Source organism: Mycteria americana, chromosome Z (assembly GCF_035582795.1).
Source record: "Mycteria americana isolate JAX WOST 10 ecotype Jacksonville Zoo and Gardens chromosome Z, USCA_MyAme_1.0, whole genome shotgun sequence".
Lineage (NCBI taxonomy): Eukaryota > Metazoa > Chordata > Aves > Ciconiiformes > Ciconiidae > Mycteria > Mycteria americana.
Genome location: NC_134396.1, coordinates 44,596,188 through 44,616,146, shown reverse-complemented (window position 1 = coordinate 44,616,146; position 19,959 = coordinate 44,596,188). Strand labels below are relative to the sequence as shown.

The 19,959-nt window shown below is 39.1% G+C and overlaps 1 protein-coding gene across 4 annotated transcripts in view; it reads left to right on the top strand.

Annotated features, from left to right (window-relative positions):
* The window catches only part of MEGF10 (multiple EGF like domains 10), a 106,799-nt gene that overhangs the window by 51,957 nt on the left and 34,883 nt on the right, over positions 1 to 19,959 (top strand). For all 4 annotated transcript variants that reach the window (XM_075526963.1, XM_075526960.1, XM_075526961.1 and 1 more), the window contains 7 exons: positions 2,899 to 3,145; positions 3,767 to 3,887; positions 5,736 to 5,872; positions 9,347 to 9,559; positions 15,518 to 15,692; positions 16,554 to 16,674; positions 19,052 to 19,215. In XM_075526963.1, the coding sequence (XP_075383078.1) occupies positions 2,899 to 3,145; positions 3,767 to 3,887; positions 5,736 to 5,872; positions 9,347 to 9,559; positions 15,518 to 15,692; positions 16,554 to 16,674; positions 19,052 to 19,215 (1,178 nt within the window). The remainder of the gene's footprint in view (positions 1 to 2,898; positions 3,146 to 3,766; positions 3,888 to 5,735; positions 5,873 to 9,346; positions 9,560 to 15,517; positions 15,693 to 16,553; positions 16,675 to 19,051; positions 19,216 to 19,959) is intronic.

Below are 19,959 nucleotides of genomic sequence, written 5' to 3'. Positions count from 1 at the left end.
CACCAGATTAGCAGCTGTGTGACTTCCAGCCCAGCTTTCTTAGTGTCTGAATACTAGGAAGCAGCAGAAATAGTCTGATGTAATAGTTGGTAAATTTAGGCTCCAAAACTAATTAAAAATAAACCAAACTCACCACAGGAAACATTTCTACCCTTTGCCCTCTTCTTTTTTGATAGTAAACTGAGCATCAGTTTCTGACAAATCACCTTAATTTTCTATGGGGAACATTATTGATTATCAGTCAGGGAACATAGAAGTAAAATATGTGATTTATCCATCTCATTCAAAATTATTATTTATTCCCATTAATCCTGCAAATTTCTCCACAGTTCTGCCCATAACTCACAGATAGATGCTGGGCTGGTGACAGACCTTGCGTAAAGGACTACTGTGCAGTTGTCCTGTGGTGGGGCCACTGCTGTCCTGGTGGAATGCTTCACTATTGTGCTGTAGTGAAAAATCGCATAGTCAATATTTGTTACCCACCTGGCCGTTGCCAGGAGAATGGTCGTGAGACTGGAAATCCTATTAGCAGCCATATGATGCTTTTTATTTTAATGATTTCCTGCAAACATAATGAGAAGATCACGCCAGGAAACTAATAAATTATTATGTACTATGCAGTACATGCTCTTACAGTAAAATAGTCAAGAAAGGTTCAAGTTCACAGACACAGCACGTTCACCTTGGACATCAGTAAATCTCCAGGAGACAGCAGCGCGCGTCCTGGGGAGGCAGACCAGGGACGGGATTGTAAAAAGAGCAGAGGGACTACAAGGCCCCTGCTGCTTCGCAAGTGAAGCGGTTTCTAGCACGGCAGTCTTGGTGCCTGCATGTTGGATGCAATGGCAGATGCGTGGTACTAGATGTTCCTGGTCTGTGTGGCTCTGAGACTCATTACGCTGGATCTTCAAGCAGCTACATGGATGTTGTTGTTGCACCGCACCAAATATCCCATTTCCAGCTATTGGTGAAAGAACACAAGCTTGCACTTACCAAGCAAGAATAAGTCTTCTCTTGCCTGTCATGTCTTTGTATCTAAAGCGTGTTCAGGCCACATTCATCCTTGACTGAGCTCTGCACTGGAACAGTCGTGGTCTGGCAATCAGTCTGAACTCTTCTGTTTATCAGACATGCCAGGACAGGGTGTTTTGGGTTTGGTTTTTTTTTTGTTTTTGTTTTTTTTTTTTTTTTAATTATTCCATGAGGCTGAAATGGGCTGAAATGGCTGAAATTGAAATTGTCTATTTTGTCTGGGAGCAGGAGGAACTCTGTTACCTGAATCCAGACTAATGTGTTAAGCAAAAAAAAAATGTAAGGGTGGCTGCTTTATCATGACAGAACATGCAACTGTCTCAGTCGTCTCACCACCCATACATATAGTTTTATATATATCCCAAAATAGCTAGTTTCCTGACAACAATTTGAGGACTGGTTAAGCATGAGGATTACACTTTCTATTCCATGCAGACATGTTGAAAATAAACATATAGCAGTTCTCAATGAGCGTGAGTTATAATGGCAAAAGGCAACTTGTGTGATGCTGTGTGCTGTAGACAGCAGTGCGTTGTAGTATATTCCAGAACAAAACCCACACATCTTCAAAGAGAGAGGCCAGTAATAAGATGGACAGTTGTTCTGTCAGTTTGACAGTATTGCTGGGTGTTTATAATACATACAATACTTTCTGTTGCTCTGTATTTTATTGTGTGTAGGTGCTCACAATATCTCCATTATGGATGCATGTTCTAGTGACCTCTCCTGGAAAAAAAAATCTTAAGGAGTAGATTCTTTAAGAGACCCTAATCCCTTTTTATTTGTGTAGCCTGAGTGAACGGCTCCTATAGCTGACTAATTTCTACCCTGAGGAGGATTCTTGAATTACTTTGCATTAGTCTAGGAAAGTGTGCCTGTTCTCTGCCTGGCTTTTTTGCCCCAGGAGGAGACTGGAGAACAATAGTTGTCAGTCTCCAAGAGGAGAGCCCAGGCTTCCAGTCTCTGCAATTGAGGCTTTCCCCTTGTACTGCTGTTATCAACAGAACATAAAAATAAAATCAGATCATTTGACCATATGATTAGCACATTCCTGTTGAACTCTAGGTGACCTTAATCTTCTGGCTCTTTACAGAACTCCCATGTCTCTCACTTAAGAAAAATTTCTTCCTTAACATTGAGGTTTTACTTTTGATGCTGAAATAACCTCTGAGTGGTTTGCTTATAGGGTTTTAATGGGCTGCATTGGGGCACATGAGAAAAGATGCATTTGAATGATCATGAAGATACATTGGATACCCAAATTTGTAACATCCAGGTGAAGTTTAACCATACAATCGTTAATTTCTGTTGCTTGGTGAAACACTCCTTGTGTTTTCTTTTGCCCTATCAGTATATTGCAAGATTGAAAAGGAACTATTTGCAATTATGTAAACAAGTAGGAACTTCTGGGTTTGGAAAAAATCATAATCTTATGTTGAGTAAGCTTTGCAACTTCCTTGTGGGATTCAGACAGTTGTTTATGGATTTAGACTACATTTTTTTGCTTTTTTAAGTTAGCAAGACTTCTCTGCGTAAATGGAGCTCACTGCAACCATAACTGTTATTTGACGGTGGAGAGTCATAATGAAGAGTTTTGACAGTGAAGGGACTAGAACTTGCATTTACTTCACAGTTTCACATTTTAAAGTGTTTGCTTTTACTCTTAAGAAATTAATTTGTGTGCATAAATTAAGTTCTGTCTGCCCGCCAAGATCCTTGAGGACCAAGGAGAACTGAGGATGTACTACATAACTATTTCCATTTTACATCTTCTTCTTTTTTTGCAGTTGACTCATAGTATCTTCAGTGCTGTAACATGAGCTATTGTAAAACTGCTGTAAATTTTTCCTTCTACCCCTTCAGCATGTGACAGTGACCACTGGGGACCTCACTGCAGCAGCCGCTGCCAGTGCAAAAACGGAGCCTTGTGCAACCCCATCACTGGAGCCTGCCACTGTGCGTCGGGTTTCAAAGGCTGGCGCTGCGAGGAACGCTGCGATCAAGGGACATATGGAAACGATTGCCATCAAAAATGCCAGTGTCAAAATGGAGCCACCTGCGACCACGTGACTGGAGAGTGCAGGTGTCCTCCTGGATACACTGGTGCCTTGTAAGCAACGGGTATATTATTTACGGGGGAGAGATACAAGTTTTAAATAGCGCTAACAAGACAAATTAAGTTTAGATTAACTTTTAACACTATGCTGTTGTTCTGGCTGCTGTATAATGCAGGGAGGCAGGGCTGGCGGCTGAGGAGCAGCTGGGCAAACCATGTTGCAGTGCACATTCAGATGTGTAGCTGAGAGAAAGCCCTCTTGATCTGAAGTGCTAAAGTAAAAGCCACAAAAAGTAGCAGCAGGAGCTTCTTCATGACCACCATGAAAACGGTTTGGCTACAAGTTCAGAAAATCACATTGAAACATGGAGTTATTTGGCTTGGTCCTTCCTGAATATATTTTGAGGTTTGTCAGTAACAAAGAATGAGCACCAACCAGTGCAGAAAGAAATATCTGTAGAAGAAATAACTCCTAGATTGTGAGGTCTGTTTCCTTAGATTTGTTGCATGGATGCTGTACAATATTCGGTGTGCGTCTCTTTATGTTGGACTGCTTTCTGTTTCATACTTTTGCCCGGAAAAGTTAATGATAGCATTAAAAATAAAGAGGTGGCTGGAGACTGGAGCGTGTGCTGAAGTAACGGTTGTCTCTGTTGTGCACCACCACCTCCCCAGCTGCGAGGACCTCTGTCCCCCCGGGAAGCATGGGCCGCAGTGCGAGGAGAGGTGCCCGTGCCAGAATGGAGGCGTCTGTCACCACGTCACCGGGGAGTGCGCCTGCCCGCCAGGATGGATGGTAAAACCACTTTCTGAAATTGGCACAACCCCATAAAACTTCCATATTTGTGTATTTCGGGCAGCGTCAGAAAAGGGTCGCAAATGAGGATAGCAAACACAGTCTGCCTGTAGCCAGGAGTAATGAGAAACGTATTTTAGCATAAGGGACTGGAATAAAATACTTGCAAAACCATCTGTCACTGAAAATCCTCCAGTTCTGTGCTGCCTTTTTAACCATATCAGACTCTGGGAAGCAAAAGACATGAATCGTACTGTGATGAGGCAGCATGCTTTAGATCTTGTCTGGAAGTCATTCATTTCTAGATATAATTTGCTATTATAGGGAGGTGACACTATTATATATATTAGCAGTGGGTTTTTTGCCTGTTTTCATATATATAGTATGCATGGCAAAAACCCCAGTCCTTTAGATACTGTGTTAAATGTGGGTGATGGAAATGGGACATCAGAACTTTGACGTTACCTTTAGACTTTCTACCCTTTCGTCAGCGGGTAGGGAAAGAAGAATTGACCTTGGAGATGCAAGTAGCCTCCCCTACTACCAGGCTGCCAACTCTGAGTTGCCAGATAATGGAGTTGAAAGGTGATTAAAGGGGTGGAAAGTGATCAAAGCCCAAATAATTTCTTTAAATACATTTGTAGATAATATTTATCAATAGTATTTGTTAATGTTTTCTAGTTAAATATCTATTTTGGGTGAAAATCCACATTTACTGAACTTTTAATTATCTCATGATAATTGAGATATTATATTGAGATAACCTGTGGCAGAGCAACGAGAGAACATAGCTATAAATCATCATCTCTGTTTGTGTGTTTGAATAGCACCACTCACCTGACTACCTAACTTGGATAATGGCCATTTTTACTTTTTATTCCACCTCATGTTAGAAGAACAAAATTATTGGTCATAGAATACAAATGTTTGCATAAATCCTTGACTCCCTTTATCTGCCTGAAAACAGCTAATGAAAAATGAGATAGCATATGAAGACACACATTTATACTAGTGTGTGTCTTAACTAATAAATTACTGTTTAGCCCTTGGACTAATTTTCCATTCCAAGTAGTTATTTAAGCATAACTCTTTGTTAGTTTCACATTTTTCAATTCTGTGAAACACAATTTTGTCAGTATAACCTTTTTTGCTTTTCATGTAAGGAAGGTTTAAAGTAGCCAGGTATAAATTCTGCAGTATCTTATGTTAGCTGAAATACCTGCATGTCTTTTGTCTGATGAAGTGCCTGTAAATGTGTCTTTCTTGAAATGCCTTCTTGAAAGTCTTAAGATCCCCTCACTACACAGGTGTAATTAATTCCAAGGATGTAATAGCAGTGCAGAAATACAAAACCCGTTCAAGGGAAGCAGACATTCTACCTAAGCTTTTAAGATATGCTGCTTTCAATGAAATTACAAACAGCTTTTCCTTTCATCAGAAAAAAACAACTTATCATAAAGTAGTATAATTGGGGCGTTACAGCAATTACTGATTTCTACACCACTACTCACTGGAGGGCATTTCCAGATGTCTTAATATATACTACTCCTGATAAATAAATTGGGAAGAGCTTGACATCAATTGGTCTTAATCGTCTAAGTGTTTTCACTGTTGCTTTGAGATAGTGTTTTTCACTAGCTTTGGCTTCCAAAAGGGAAATCCTAGAAGACTATTCCTCCAGTGCTGAAACATACCCTGTGTTTAAAGCTGGAGCAGAGCCTGGCATTTCTAAGATCAGCAGAGTGGCATGAGATCTCCTTGATCTTCCTTCATTACAAAACTTTCTTCCTTGTCCATTCAAGCTGTAATCCCAAATCTAATATTAAGATTTTTTTCCTGCACACACAGGGCATGGTCTGTGGTCAGCCTTGTCCTGAGGGTCGTTACGGGAAAAACTGTTCCCAGGAATGCCAGTGCCACAACGGAGGGACCTGTGACTCAGCGACAGGTCAATGCCATTGCAGCCCAGGTTACACAGGGGAACGGTAAGGAAAACTTATTTTTGCCAGACTGCTGAACCTGCAAGGGGTCTGCTATGACAGAGAAAGTTAAGAAGCTGATAGAAAGCAGAATGAAAATATCTGTGATACAATTAAAAGAGTCTTATGAATGTTTGCCATGTCACTTAGCTGATGCTGGGTCACAAGTTAAAAGTGCCTATGTGATTACCCCTCTGTGAGGAACTGCTTGGTTTCAGGATTTTCCTGCTGTGGCCCATGCTCTGGCAGTGTCTTGTGAGTCTTCACTTGAGTGGCCTGCAGAATGACGCAGTTTGGGGTATGGTGAAGCGGTGAGGAGGGAAGCTCTTGGTTTTGTGCAGATGTTTGGCAGTCATAGTAGCAAGGGAGGCTCATTTGGTTCCTCTTCAAAGTGAGCAAGCTGGAGAGTTGTCTCCTAAAGTATTTCATTCAAATGAAGAAGTGAAACTTCTTTATTTTCTGACTTGATTGTTAAAAATCATCTTTGGTAGATTGGAAAGATAATATAGCAAGACATCATTTTTGAAGGCAATGGAAAGTGATAAAAGAAGTGTTTTCCTGCATATAGTTTAAACAGCACACAACTCATTTGCTGAAGTCAGCAGCAGCTTAATCACTGGGGTCAGTCCAGGGGATCCCTGCCAACAATAGTACGTATTATAACCATATGCACTTCCCACGCAAGTGTTCACAGGACATGGGGAGAGCTGTGCCAGATATAAGGGGAAAAAAAAACCTCATGAAGAAGAGAAACAATTAGTCCAGAGCCATTTGGATGCTAAAATTAAATTTGCGTCCGTGAAAAAACAGTGCAGAAGGTGGTATATGCATTTAAAGACACAGACAAGTCAGCAAGGAAATTAAAGGAATATCCATATGAGAGTCTACACACTGCACTACACTGGTGTTTCCAAAAGCAATTAAATTTTTTGTCTTGGAATTTAAATCTGACTTTAATCTGAACTGCCTTACAGGCTGCAGCATTTTGATCACTTTTGCAAGTCTGAGCTCCCTCTTTTCCTGCAAAACAGGATGTATTTGCAATTCTTTGTTTTTCAAGATACTCCAAGGGCAGGAATGGGTCAGAAACAAGGTTGTAGACCTGGTTCTTATTTCATGTCAGTGGACTGGCAAGGGTGCGAAATGTTACAAGAAATGTGTGGGCATCAGCTGAGCTAGCACGTACATACTAGTAGCAAAAAGGATCGTTTTTAAAAGTGCTAAGCTATTCTCCACTTTTGTGTGTAAATTCAAGAGTATTTGGCTGAGATTTCGTTGTGGTGGTGACTCCTGGAACTTGGTCATACAGGAAGAAAAAGAGGACTCTTAGAGCATGTAACAGTTTCTAGGTGATCTGAGTTAACACAAGGGAATCTAGTTTAAACTACCTTTCTAATTGTTCTGCCTAATACTTTTTGATTGATACCTGTCCTCACCACGAAGTGGAAAAGGGTCTTCCAGAAGCTGGTGAAAATGCAATTGGGAAAAAAAAAAAAAGAAAGGCCAGATTAAATTTTGTCTAATTTGGCTGGGATTCCTGATTGTCATTTGGAGAAAATTCATTCTCAACTTTATTTGTATAACTTCATTAGGAAACATTTAAACAGGGTTATTAACTCTGTTATTATGGTACACCTCTGAAGGAAAGAGGATTTTATTGCTGTCTTCAGTCAGGGCAGAGTTACAAACACCTTGAAACTTCTGGGTAACAGTGTTGGATTGAGGCAAATACTGCAGAAGCATGAAATGAACATGTATACCCATTTTGCCTCAGTCAGAGCGCTCTGCTGAATTTTGTTACATTTTGCAGTGCTTTGTATCATGAGTCTTTGAAAGTCTCTTGTAATAAACCACCAATCATACAAAAAAAAAAAAACCACAAAACCCCAAAAAGCCAAGTATATAACAAAAATGGAAAGAGACCACCAAGCAAATGCTTTTATAGGACTGGGTAAATAAGCAGGTTATAAGCTGATAAAACCATTAATAATGTGACATATTATCAAGTAATATTTTTGTACAATCTGTAACTTGGTAAAACCTAGAGGTACCGAAATTGCAGAAGATGTTATGTGCCTGATACCACCTCTTGAGTTCACAGCACACCTCAGGACTGCAATGTCAGCATATTCTGGCCCTAAAGCTTTGGGATTTAGCTGTTTTATCCTTTTGTCTACGTCAACATAATTCAGAGTTTATAGGATGCTTATATTGAAAAATATGGGGATTTTCCCTGACACATAAGCTATGAAATGTTGTCATCCTTGGCTCTGAGGCATGAACCTGTTGAGCTGAGAGGTCTGCTCTCATACATATAATCAAGTCTTTTAAGTGCATTTAGTGCTGGAGCCCTTAGTAATACTGTAGTAGTACTGGCATTCCAAACTTTAACAATTCAATTGTAAAACACAGAGAAGTTAAAGCTGAAAACATCAAACTTGTATTGTATCTCTTAAATACATCGCCAAACAAAATTGCTATACTCATTAGTAAATGAGTTGCAAGTTTTAGAAGCAGGATACTGAAAATTGTCTTTTAGTAGTCAGACTGGACAGCTAAACATACAGTCCGAACTTTAGGTTAACTAATGTCTTTCATATGTAAAATATTAAGGAAATAAAACTATTAACTAAAAAGTCTATGAGTGAAAGAGGAAAAATTTGTTGAAGAAGTCTCTTTATTAGGATATATTTTCCTTAAGGAGCAACAAAAATCATTACTACTCTCCCATATGGGTTAAACTCAAGTCTTTACTAATTTTCACTTTCATCTATTAGAAAAGTCAGATGACAAGAAGGGGTTTGAGCTCCTGAAGATTTTTCCATGTCATCCTATGAATTTTTGAAGGGCAAAATCAACAAAAAGAAAAAGGTTTAGAATGAAATTCTGAAAAGAAAGGTATTCTGGAAACATCATGTGATTGGAAACACAGTTAGAAAATATTCTCGTCAGAGACTGCTGAGCGTGATTGCCAGGGAACTTCCTGGTCTGAGCATCTGCAGGGGCGTGGGTGTCTGCTGGCTGTTCACACTATTGCTAAGTGGAGAATCTAGATCACTTTAAAAAGTTACAGATGGATGGCTTTTGAAACAAAATACTTGAAAATTTATTCCTTCATGCTTCAGGTCTGATTTAAGAGGGTTTGGTTTAGTTCTGGTTCCTGAATGCAAAGTGCAGTGAATGGTCTGTGTATACACGTTGTCTCCGTTGTTGGAGAGAAGGAAGACCTTTTCCAAAGGAATTTGCAGAGCCAATGTCTTTAAGCCTGTCTAGCTGGGCAGCAAAAGAAACCAGAGACACAGGCACTTTTAAATACAAAGTTATATAAATTCCTGCTCTACTTAAGAGGCATTTTGACCAGTATAAGAGAGTATATGAGATTCCAGTATATGAGATTCCTCATAAACCATATTTCCCTTAAATCTCCAAAAGCTGTAGTTTATGGGACATAGAACTAATTTTTACTTGTTTTTCTCACAGATGCCAAGATGAGTGTCCAGTGGGGACTTACGGAGTGCAGTGTGCTGAGACCTGCAAGTGTATGAATGGTGGGAAATGTTACCATATTAGTGGTGCCTGTCTCTGTGAACCAGGATACACCGGAGAGCACTGTGAAACAAGGCTTTGCCCAGAGGGAATTTATGGTCTCAAGTGTGATAAAAAGTGTCCCTGCCACATGCGCAATACCTGGAGGTAGACTTTATACCCTTTAGCCTGTTTTCTTTTTCTATATAGAACATAGAAATCTGAATATAATCTGAAAATAAGTATTTCCTGATTCTTCTAGTACTTTCATGCAAACTGAAGGAGCTAAAGACTTCTAAGAGTATTTGGTATTCTCTAACCATATCAAGAAAGAAAATATCAACCCAAAAGAGCTTCTGAATTTTAGTGCTTGCAACTATATTTGATTTTAATATTCACTGCGGTATTTTGTCTCTGACCCATGAAATAAGTGTTAAGACAAAGTGCGACCTTTGTCTATATTTACCACATGAATAAATCATTATATTGTTCACCGTATAAAGTCAGTATACATCATACATCCTTTGCATATTCCCGGTGTACTGTAGATGAGAAATAACTGAATTGAAATCAATGAACGTATAGTTATGAGTCGGGCATGAGAGGAGCATCCATTTCTCTCTCTCTCTCTCTCTGTATACATGTATATGTATTGGCATAGGTGACTATTTTAATACAGAATATCTGAAACCTTACAGATTGTAAATCTAGATTTCAAAAATACATTTTTTTGGTCTTTTAAATTATTTTTCTAGAAAGCATGTAAAATCTGATCCCTGGAAATCGAATTAAAATAGTTTTCCAATTGGCTTACCTTTTACTATCTCCCCTTATTCAGCCAGTAGTGAGTCCTATTTTTTGAGTTTTGTGTGTCTTTGTGGATTTTGGAGTGTTTTAGCATATTGTTATGAAAATCTAAAACCTAGCTATTTGGAGACAAACTTTCAGCTGTGAGGGAGGGATGTCAGATGTCAGTCGAGGCAAGTCAACGTATTTATAGAACAATTCTGGACAGCTTTCTCTTGTTACAAAACACAGTTCTTCTCATGAAATACTTTGGTCATTGTGCATTCACTTAGACATTCAATTACACTTAACTGCATTATTAATCACAGTACCTTAGATAAGGTTTGTGAGCATAATCTAAATTTTTGCTGTTGAAAATAGCAGTGAAAGAAATTTGCAGAAACTATTAACTGTTGCATAGAATGCTGCTGTATGTTGTATATAAGATGCGCTTTTCCTCATAGATAAAACAAAAGCCTTTAGTCAGAATTTAGAAGAGATGTTAAAGCACTCAAGCACATACATGGAAATACCTATTCTATTAGTCCTCTGTGAAGAATTACTTTGTCTGAGTTGTTCAACATACCTTTCATTGACAAACCATGTGACAGAAAACTGAATTCTTTTCCTTTTCCATTCATATGCTTTTACAGTTGTGTGCTTGCACTTCTGTTTATTCCATTTACTTGAAACGTCTTTTGAAAGAATACAGTTTTTGACAAAAAAGCAAGCAATTCATTCTTTGGGCAATGCATTCAATAATAAGTAGTACTGTAATGCTGACCTATCTAGCTCTCAAATTATGCTAGTAGACCAAATACTATTGTATTATGAATTATGGTTAGCTGCTTTCCTGAAAATTTGTCTGCAGACTGTTGCAGCAGCCTTGTTTGACAGGAATGCATTACACTGTATAGTATTTCTGATATTACAGGGATTACTTCTGATTCATGTTCAACACAGCTGTTCCTTCATTTTACTGCTGGAAGACAGCTTGTGGTCAAATCAGACCACAAATGTTCACATGTAAACAGCAGCATATGGCTGGTCTTTTTTTGAACATTTTCTCCTCTGTATGACAAATCAAAACGCACTTAACAGCCCTGTAGGTGCGGGAGCATATTTGCAAAGGCATAATAATCTGTGAGGAAAACAAAGATTTTCATGACTTCACAAGTGTATTTTTCATATATAGGTTTCTTCCCCCTGGGTCAGGAAGTGATTAAGACCACCAAATAACAGAAATCAAAGGGCCTGTGAGTAATGGTATAGAAGACAAAGCTCCCTGCAGACACTTTATGCTTTTGAGTATCTTTTGAGAAGCCAGTTGTGTCTGGCTGTCTTCACCTCTCGCTAAATATCATTCAGCCAGGAGACAACTTTTTAAGTGCATCAGGGAATATCCTCATCCCTTACTTGCTTACCACAAGTACTGTTTGGGCTGGCTGTAGGCAAAGGATCTTCTTCATAGCACTAACCCATTTAGCAGCAATATAACAACCAATAATCCCAGGGCATGAAAATGGGTACAATTCCTTCTTCAGATACACTTTGTATGTTTGTAGGTCTAGGATTTTATTAGGCCTTCTAGGGGCCTTGATATCGTAAAAGCTTTTTTCATCTGGGTTTGACCACTAGTTTAGATATCCTCAAAGAGGAGCTGTTGGTAGGCTTAGAGCCCTAGGTTATTACTTACGTTTTTAGTATTCATAGATATGGAAATGAACTAAAGTTTAGTTAAAAAATATACTTAGCACCAAAAAATATTGCTGTAAAATATGTGTACATAAGTTGCAGTATACAGGTATGTGTCTAGCCATTTTCTTCAAATACTTAAAGATACAAGAACATTATGATACACCATAGTTAAAAAATGTTTTATGATTGAGGAAATTGCATCAAAACAGCTTTGGCAATAATTCAGTCTGCATTTTGGGTAGGCTAAGCTACATTTCGCTCCTGCTGTTGGTTGATGGCAGCTCCTAAGTTCCTTGTTCTTAGTTGTATCACTAACCTTTATTAAATGCTTCATAAAGGGTGAGATACAGATATACTTGAGAGATTTTATTCGTTTTGAGGGATCCAGAGGACAGCAGTAGGTAACAACTCTCTTGTGCCAAGAGTTTTTTCACAAATGGTTCTTCTCTATTGCATCTTTTGATATATATGAACGGATTTGAGCTAGAGTGCAAATCAGACACAGACTTCTGTTCTCTGTGACTAGGTGACACTATCAATTTTTCCCTTTTTACTTGATAGTCAAGAAAAAAACCTAGAGTGAACACCTGCTAGCTGAGACTAAGACCACATAAAACACACTTCCTCAGTGGAGTACAGCAGCAGCACTGTGAGCTGGTATGAGCAGACCCATGTGTCCCTGCCACTGCCATCCACAGTTTGTGGGGCTTACAGAAACTTGTCATTCCGAAGATCCAGTTTGCAGGAATGAGCAAAAAGACCTCAATCTGCCTTCTTCAACATTGTCACTTCGTTGTGTACAGGAATGTTCTTCTAGCCTAAGCCATTTTTAGATTGGGTTTTGTCATGCCTTTGCTCAAGTGACACCTGATGATCATTCAGAAAATGTGAAAAAGGTGGACTGTAGCTGCATATTTATCTAGAAGGTTTACAAAGGATATTTGTTACACCTGTGTTACAGCATATGCACTGGTTTCACGTTGATCACAAGATAAATTTGAGATGTCCCTGTTTTTTTTTTCTTGTAAGCTCTTTCTGGTGATCTTCCACCACTGCTTCACACCTCTAGGTAGGATCACTCAGCTGGGGTCATTCTGTATCACCAACTAATTTGGTATAGTTCATGCTGGAATTAGGATTTATTTATGACATGAACTCTAATGGGGTTTCTTTTGTCTCATGCTTTTTCTGAGATATATGTACATAGGATTGGGTGGAATTTTATGTTATGATACATGCTTAGTTCGTATAGTCTGGGTATGTTTTTAAAGTAAAGATTAGGGCATCTTGCAACTTTGCATTTTTCTAATGGACTTGTACATACATGTACAAGAGTTTTTCATGGAAATTTTACATTGCGTAGGGTGCTACAGAATTTAGTTGGATATTGTAATAGTGAAACACCTATAGAAATCATATGAAAACCATTACGTTCATCTAAGTCCTTCAAATATATAATATCAACTACCCACAAGTAATTTTTTGTGTCTGTGCAGAGTAGGGTTGTTTTTCCAGAAAGTGTGAACAAAAGACCAGGAATAAAAGTGGGTGTACTGGTAGTATCTCTCAATATCTCTTTATTTCCCTATCTTAATATATAAATCTTATTGCCAATTAAGCTAACTGCATGAGAACCCATCAAAAGCTTCAGAAGTGCTCCAGCTTCCTACATCTAATTACAAATTACGGAATACTAATTTTGGTGTCAATCAATATATGTGCAAGTATGCCTTAGTAACACTCACTGGGGGGCACAGAATATCAATACCTCTGCTTCATACCCAGTGCTTGCTCATGTGTGTGGACTCCCTCTCTCCTGAAAGGAAAAAAAACCCAACAACAAACAATGCTGGGATTTATGTCTTCAAATGACAGTACGACTAATTTTGTGTTATAAATATATTCTAATTCATATCCTAATGACTATTCAGTTGTGGGTTGAAAAATGTTTTCATATTCCCTGCCCTGTGTTCTTCCACTGATGAGAAACATGGGAATTGGATCCAAAATGCCACTGGGTGCCTACAGGAAGTTAGGAATAGGGGACAAATCTGATCATTGTGCTGCATCATGAGTTTTCATAATTTTGCATGCCTTTTATATGAGAATAGTTCCATTTCAACTTATTTCAGGGCAGATATACTTATAACTGAACAAATAACCAGGACTGTTGACTATGAAAACCATGAGTTTTGAACCATTTCTGTGTATATCATTTAGTTGAAAAGACCTTTCCTCTGACTTTATGTAAACCAGCTTAATACTGTCAAAGAGATTTTCATATCTTCAAGACCCCCAAATCCTTATGATGTCATAGTGTATGTAATAATAGAGAGCAGAATGCATAATGACATTCCAACCTTTATAATTCATACTTTCCTTGATCAGCAGTATGTTGTCAGTTGGTTGTATTCAGTAATAGGAAACTCTTAGTTTGACAAGAGTAGTCCTCAAGTCCAAGAGCAGTTGCAACTAATATTGCATTCCCTTGTTATGTTGCAACTTTTTCAAAGAATATTGTTGTTACTTATGTTATAGCACCTAAAAGTGTACTAGGTATTTTTTCAAACTTTCAAATGGTCAGAAAAGTACTCAGTTTCAAACACACCCCCACACAAGGAGTCAGCAAATCTTGCAAAATTAGGCTCTTGTCATGGGTCATTTAATGCGTCTGGACAAAGGCACATTTTTTTTCCAGCACACTTAAAGGAACTTCACTTCAATCAGTGGCAGACAAATATCTTTAAACAGTCCTCCCATTGTAAATATATTGGATTTGGATATTAAGGCTTTCCTTTGGTGAGAATTAAGCAAGTGCTTTGTCTGCCAGAGTGCTACAGAGTACTCCATTGTGTCCGCTTTTCCAGTACATATATCTTTGCACAGCTGATGATGTCCATTTGTTATAAGGCAACAGCTGTCTGACTGGCCCTTCAATGAAACTGCTGTTCCAGGTAGGGACAGCTGGTCTGCCACCAGGTATGGCCAACATAGGAGAGATAACTCTCTAGAAGGTCACTGCTCTGATGGTATATCTGACTTCTGCCCAATGCAAATGATTTTGTGTCATTCCCGGAAAGATGCCAGTTGTCCTCTTTTCAACCAATGATTTAAAGAAAAGAGCGTGCTTGCTACTCGTTGGGTGCTGTGTTATTATTTTGTGTTGGATGCCACAATATTTTACTGAAGCATCATATTTCTCAGACAATATGCTGCTGAGTTAGGGCAGGGTTATGAAAATGATCCTTTTATACTTGGAGCAGAAACCTAACAATACATCTTGGGGAATTTAATGCTTTAATCGCCTTAATATTTGTAACCATGAATATCTATTTTATGGTAAAAACTCTGTTTCTGATAGGTTTCCTTTCAACTAGCTATAGAAAAACAACACCTCTTCTTTTCTTTCCATGTCCTCCCAAAATGTCTGTGTTGTATGATGTTACATTTTTTATCTTAATTGGCATACATTTGTATATACAGAACCCTTTGCGTTGTGGTTTGGGGACTAAAACCTTCCCTATGCATAGCATGCAAGATCCTTTATGCAACCTATCTATAACAGCATTTTGTTCTCTGGAAAAAAAATATTGATGTCATGTTTAGTCCTGAATTATTTATCCTTTCATCCCCTCCTGGCAGCTGTCACCCTATGTCTGGGGAATGCTCCTGCAAGCCTGGCTGGTCTGGGCTCTACTGCAATGAGACGTGTTCCCCAGGATTCTACGGCGAGTCGTGTCAGCAGATCTGCAGCTGCCAAAACGGTGCTGACTGCGATAGTGTGACTGGAAAATGCACCTGTGCCCCTGGATTTAAGGTAAATAAGTCTCACTTTCACAGTCCATTTTTGACTCCACTGCCTTTAGTTAAGTGCCAAATTCTCCAAGAGAATGTCCTTTCTCCACCACAGTAAAAGAAAGATAAGGATATTTAGGTACCACTGGGTGTGTTATAAGATAAGATCCTGAAAAGGCAAAATTTGTGATTGGTTCTTGGTACTGAAATGAACCCATTTTAGGAAAGAAAAGTTAGTTGCTTTGTAAGACATTGATAAGAATGAGGGTGTGCTGTTGAGGTGTAAGTAAAGGGAGGAACGATAGGTTTCAGTCATTATCTTGTTGCAGCAACTCCTCATGCTCCATCCAGAGAAACTCTAGACAAAGACATTTGTTTTTACAGTTCCAGACAGATTATTCTGCAGCTTTTACACATGTTTTCTGTTACCTGTGCATTGGATGCTAATCTAACATAGAAAACATTTTACAGTATGACTGTTCTTCTAGGAGTAATAACTTTGAAAACTTCAGCCAAATTAATTCTTAAAAATATTTTACATATCCACATTATTTTCCATTAAACTGCTGTCTTACTGTGTTTTGGTTTCATAAAGGGCTTCTTTATTACTGAAAATACTGTCCATCGATCTAACCAAGTGCTGTTAGCTATGTGACCTGAGCTGTCACAGCAACTAATAGAAAACTAATGCTTACTGTAGACTTAAAAAGCATGAAGGACTCCCTTTCCCTTAAATTCAGGATAACTCAGTGACAGCCTTAGGACAGTCATGGGCTGTATGTTTTCTGGCTTTTGTAGCACCTGAGTCAGTCTAGGTCATTTATCAGTTGTATTGTCTGAACCTCCTCAAACATTTTTTAGACTCTATTTTTGTATAATTCAGGGTGCTGCTTGTGGTACTCCTTGTCTTCCGGGGACGTACGGAGTAAACTGTTCATCTGCGTGCAACTGCAAAAACGAAGCCATCTGTTCACCAGTAGATGGTTCTTGTGCCTGCAAAGCAGGTAAGTGTCTTTTCAGATTAATTTTCTTTTTCTGTCATCATAAAATTAAACTGAGTTTTTGAAGTAGAGAAGAAGAAAGAAACTTAATAAAAAGCAGACCACCTTGAAGGCCATATCATTAGATACTTTATGCTTCTGCTGCTCTAGAAGGCGAAAACTAGGAGAACATCTGCTCAGAGAAGAGTGCGTGTACCTCATGTTCGTGTTTCCTCGACGCAGTTCTCAGTGGGCTGGATACCATGGCTGGGTGAATTACTAGTGTTTACCCTGAGATGGGCCACCACTTGTGTCTTGTGGCAGTGCTATGGTCTGCTAGAAGGACTACTGGTATGCCATTTATCTCACATCAGCCATCCTAGTCAAAATATGTAGTCCTGTTTCCCCTTAGCCTGAATGAGCCACCTCTGGCTGCCGCCCTCACCCCTCTCAGCACCACAGAGGCACAGACTTCTTCCTGACAGTTTAGCACTGGCATTGGTATCTACTGGAAGTTTTTTCTATTCAAATCCTCTTTTCCTCAGCAATTCTCTGACAAAACCTTGCCTAACCACCTTCCCAGCCTGTGCCCTCTACTGCTTCCTGCTTCTGCGAGAAACTTTTTGAGTCTCCCCAGTATAGTACGAGTGGACTCATGCTCCTTGACCCCTCTGCCTGGCTCTCTCCTCCCAGTAATTTCGATGGTCAGTGTACCTCCACTAGAAACTGTATGTGTGTGGCCACCTTTCCAGTCCCAGTAGCACACACGCCTTTGGCTGGAAGAAAGATATCTCAGTCATCCTCCAGCGCTGGTTCTGCAGAGCTCTTTCCCCATATAAAGGTCTACAGGTCCACATAGTGTTCCTGTTCAACCCAAAATATGCTACTAAACTCAACTTAAAGATCCACTCTTGCAATACACCTGTTCTCTTTTTCACTTCTGCTGTGAGGAAGGATTTAAAGTCCAGCATCCCTCAGCTGTGATGCTGGATTGCTGAGAAGAGAGGGGCAGGCTGTTGAATGCTCCCAAGCAAATCCCGTGCCGAGCCTACATTGTAGACATCCCCGTCTAAAAATGTTTTTCTAAAAATAGACGAAGGTTGAGAGTGGAGGAGAAGTGTTAGAGTTACCTAGAGAAATAGCCACTAAATTTGTCAGGGACTAATACAATTAAATCAGTTGCGTAGCAAATGTGGAGATTTTCCAGCTTCTGCTCTTGCCAGAGACAGTGGAGCTGATTTAACTCTGTTAAAAGTAGCTAAGTAGCTACTGCTAAGTAGGTAGGTTGTGAGGAGAAAAACTATTCCTTGAGCTATGCATAATCCTATCTTCTTGTGCATCGTGCATTTTTAGTCATACTACAATGAAAAAGGACAGCAAATGGTGAAATTAAACTAAGCCCAGATACTGGTCACGTAAATGAAAGAAATTTATAAATACTGGAAAGACACTTGAGAGAAAGGGTCTCAATTTTCTCTCTAGTATAGTATAATATTTTTTCCTGAAATGACCCCTAAATTCAAAGTTATCAATCCAGGACACGAGGCAGCTTCATTTCAATACATGTGTTTCGCATAGTCTATTGATTAGGCTCAGTGGAGAATTATTTTTCCCTTCGCTTACTGTAAACAAGGTACAAAATTAGAAACTTGGCTTGTGTCATCGCTGATGATAACGTATGACTGGCTCATGCTGTTCCTTTTGGATCCAATAGATAATCACATTTTTAAAAATCTGTTTACATTTCTGTCTATCCAGTGTGCAGTCTGTGAATCGTTGCTATCAGGCATAATCAGTGGTGAATGCTGCATTTTAGAACCATTTTCCGTTACATTCTTTTTTGTATTTGGAGAGAACTACAGAAATAATCTAAAAGGTCTTCTCTGTATCCTTGGAGAAATCCAACTTATGCACTACTTTTATGTTTTCTCTTCTTTTTTGTGTCTAAGATTTCTGTTAAAACCATATTGCACAACTCTCTGTAAGGAACACTGGTGGAAGAATCATGAAAGCAGGAGCTGAAGTCTAGGGAAAATTACCTAGAAATAGGAATACCTAATTCTTTTCAGACTATGCCTTAAAACTTGCAGTATAGTTTAGTGCTTCTCAGTGAAATTTCAAGGTGTCTCTGTTTTCATTTCAGATCACCCATCAATTGCTTTTGTATGTTGGCACCCATCTGCAAATCTGTGCTGTGCACAGATGTTACAAGGTGCCCTTGAGCACCTTTGTTCAAACCTGGACAAGTCCTCAGCTGAAACTGCTGATACTAGCCTGTAGTTAATGTTACCCTGGTATTGCGCATCTCCGATGCCCCATCGTAGGCGGAGGGAAACGTGTCCTCAGAGAGGAATGGGGAAAAACGTGATTAATTTGTCACTTTAATTCTTTTTTTTGGCAGGTTGGCATGGTGTAGATTGCTCAATAAATTGTCCCAGTGGTACCTGGGGTCTTGGCTGTAACTTAACTTGCCAGTGTCTTAATGGAGGGGCTTGCAATGCTCTGGATGGAACCTGTACCTGTGCCCCGGGCTGGAGAGGAGAGAAATGCGAACTTCCTTGCCAGGTAGTTTAATAATTCACTGAATTTTGCACGGTAGGATAATACTGGACAGGGGGATACTCCTGTCATTCTTCTGACTTGATGGGGATAAGTCCCTAAGGAGTGCTGCACCTGGTAGCTCATATACAACTGGGTTCAAGATCAGGGACATGCACCAACAATTCTTCTGGAAGAACTCTGCTTTGCAGCACACCAAAACACACAAAAAATGACCACACAAAATGAAGATGCACGGATGAACATTTTTTCTGTTTTTACACTTTACTTTAAAGCTGGACCTCAGACTTTTCACCAGCTCCTTTAGAATTTGTTGAAAAACACAGAATCAAATTTTTCCCTCTCTGTCAGCATCAAATACTATCCAAACTGCTTCTGTTAAACTACTTTAAGTAAAAACGATGAGAGAAAAAATGTACCAAAATTTATTCCACATCAAACAACATAATTTTAATTAAATTATCTTATATCTGTGGTACAGTATGAATGAAGAACTTTCATTCCTTCTCAGTCAGACATGAGAAGGCACTCTTACTATCCAGTCCTATGACAAGTCTTTGCCTTTCTATTGGGGCTCTGACTTCCACTGTCTCCCAGACTTTCAGATATTTGAAGATATTTGAGATATTTGAGATATTTACTGCAAAATTTGAAATCATTGTGTTGACAAAGGCATGTTCCTCATCAGTTCTGTTCCACCTTGTAATCTGTAGTTTGGGGAAGCCATAAAAATACATAATTTCAAAATTT